This window comes from Amphiura filiformis, chromosome 1 (assembly GCF_039555335.1).
Source record: "Amphiura filiformis chromosome 1, Afil_fr2py, whole genome shotgun sequence".
Lineage (NCBI taxonomy): Eukaryota > Metazoa > Echinodermata > Ophiuroidea > Amphilepidida > Amphiuridae > Amphiura > Amphiura filiformis.
In genome coordinates, this window is record NC_092628.1 from 68580134 (window position 1) to 68582966 (window position 2833).

General features: G+C 41.0%; 1 protein-coding gene across 1 annotated transcript; it reads right to left on the bottom strand.

Moving 5' to 3' along the window:
• Positions 1-456: 456 nt before the first annotated feature.
• LOC140162629 (uncharacterized) lies at positions 457-1959 on the bottom strand. Its single transcript, XM_072185905.1, has one exon. The coding sequence runs from the start codon at positions 1957-1959 to the stop codon at positions 457-459; it is 1503 nt and encodes a 500-aa protein (XP_072042006.1).
• Positions 1960-2833: the final 874 nt, after the last annotated feature.

Below are 2833 nucleotides of genomic sequence, written 5' to 3' on the forward strand. Positions count from 1 at the left end.
TCATTGATGAAGAGGAGAAAGAGCAATGGCCCAAGCACGCTGCCTTGTGGGACCCCGGAGTGGACAGGAGATGATCTAGATGTGACTCCATCCAGGATCACTTGCTGAGAGCGATGGTTCAGGAAATCAGCAATCCAGGCATATGTGCTGTTCTCAATGCCATAAAACTTAAGTTTGTGAAGAAGTCTCAAATGTGGAACTCGATCAAATGCTTTCGAGAAATCGAGCAGGATGACGTCCACTTGGTCTCGACTCTCGATGCTCTTTGCCAGATCTTGGATGGTTTGTATAAGCTGTGTCGCACATGATCGTCTTTTGCGAAAGCCATGCTGGGCATCGTTGAGAATGTTATGCTTATCAAGGTGACGCATGATACTGCTGCAGATGACATGTTCTAGAAGTTTACATGTGACAGATGTCAGCGATATGGGACGGTAGTTTTCAGCTTTGTTCCTGTCACCTTTTTTGAAAACTGGCACAACATTGGCTTTCTTCCAATCTTCTGGGATGATCCCTTGGAGCTCCTTGGTTAAGAGAAGCTTGGAAGAACAAAGAGATGACGGGAGTAAGCTCGTCTGCCAGCACCTTCAACAGTCTAGTAGGGATCTCGTCTGGTCCACACGCTTTATGGATTTGGAGACCAGCGAGCAGTTTATGGATACCATCAGGATGGATGATGATTGGATCCATGACTGAGTGAGGACTAGATCCTTTGTCTTTTATGGTGGTTTCATCCTCATTCATGTTAAATACAGACGAGAACTGATCATTCAAAATATTTGCCTTGGTTGTACTATCAGAGTAGCTGATACCGTTGGAAGCTTTCAATGGGGAAACTCCGGCATTGTCACATTTTTTACTGTTAATAAAGCTCCAAAAGCGCTTGGGATTTGAGGAAGATTCTGGAGAGATGATATTAGTCACATAATCATTGTATGCTTTCTTACAAGCTGATCTGCATGTAGTCTTAAGAACCTTGTATCTCTCAAAATCTTTTGGTTTCTTAGAGTGCCGAGCTTTATTAAAGCTACGCGTCTTCTGCCGGGTGAGTCTTTTAACCTGCTTTGTGATCCAAGGTTGATTGTATCTTGTAGTGGCAACTTTGGAAGGTACACCTCTATCAAGGATGTTGAGAAGACATGTTTTGATGTCTGCCCACATCGGCTGGATGGGACTACTGGTAGTGTACTTGGTAGTAAACTGATTTTGAAAGACAAGGCATTCTTCTTTCATATTGTCAATATTAGCATTTTTCCACAGAAAAATCTTGTGTGGCACCGGCTTTCTTCTCTTAGGAGTAACGCTCGATTCCACAAACACTAGCTCATGATCACCCAGTGCTGGTAACGCAGTACATCTGCTAACAAGGGATGGGCGGTTGGTAGAAAATAGGTCAAGCGTATTATCTCTCCTTGTAGGAAATAAAACCATTTGTTCCAGGCCGATGTCAGAGTGCAGGTCCAAGAAACGCTGGTTTAGACTGAGGGGGTACTGATGTCCGTCGATTGTCAGAGTAGTCCAGTTGATGTCCGGGAGGTTCAGATCACCACTGATCCATACAACAGCATTGCGAAATTTGGTGGCAATTTCTTCAATCTGGGAGCACATTTTTTCCAAGTACTCGAGATTGTTGTTTGGTGGGCGATATAGTGAACCCACAATGAGAGCAGTGTTTTTGTCAAGGGTGAGTTTCACAAAAACTGACTCAACATCTTCAACAGTTTCTATACGGTCAAAGACATAATCTTTTCGGATGGCAAGTAAAACACCTCCATATCCATCCTTACGATCTTTACGGATGACTTCATACGATGGTGGAAATATCTCGGAACTATAGACGCTACTGTTAAGCCAGGTCTCTGTGCCAATGATGATACTTGGGTCTACAGAGTCAATTAAGTTGCCAAGTTCCTCTTTCTTATTTTTGACACTTTGAAAATTGATGTTGAGAATTTTCATTGGTGCGGATGGCTTGGGCTTGGTCTTTCCCTTATTACTGTGAACAGTAGGAGAGGATGATGACAAAGGTAAACCAGGGCTGTTAACAGAGCTAATACTACTCCGCTCACTGCTACAGGTGCTACTTGTGTCCAAACTAGAGAGAAAGAATTACTGGTTTCTATTATCGTAGTTGTATCAAACAGGCTCGAGGAGAAGTTAGGCATGCCGCAGTTGACACAATGCCAGGACACATTTTGAAGGCATTCAAAACTCCTGTTTCCATATGCATGCATTCCACATGATACCATTTCTCACAATCATCACATGCAACTCCACAAAATATTGCATTAAATATATAGTTACCTGCTATGTTAGTTATAACTTAGCTCATTATATAGACTCGTTGCAAGTGCACGTGCAATCATGTGCTTATGCTTTCACCCGGGCTAATTTTTACATTTTTGTTACTATTGTACCGTAATACTTATGCCATGCCTGAACTGTTTTATATTATAATGGGATTTTACAACCTTTTACACCTACTGTGTAGGTTTGGTTGTTATTTTCACCATCACTACTCATTGATTTATAATTGAAAGCACAGCTCTTGTGATAATTAGTTTATACCTAACCCACAAGGCATATATCTTGCTATTGTATTTATTATTATTCTAAAAATTTAAAGTCTAAAGTTTATCATAATTATTTAATACTAACTTCTGTAAAGGGTGCCACAACAACACGCTCTGCGTTCAGTGGCATCCTCATCATTTCACCATATTATACGATGTTTGTAAAAGCTTTTTTATATTGTATTTATTTAATGGATGAATTTGATGAAATAAAACTGAACTGAACTGAACTGAACAGCACGGTGACAGATTTGGCATGG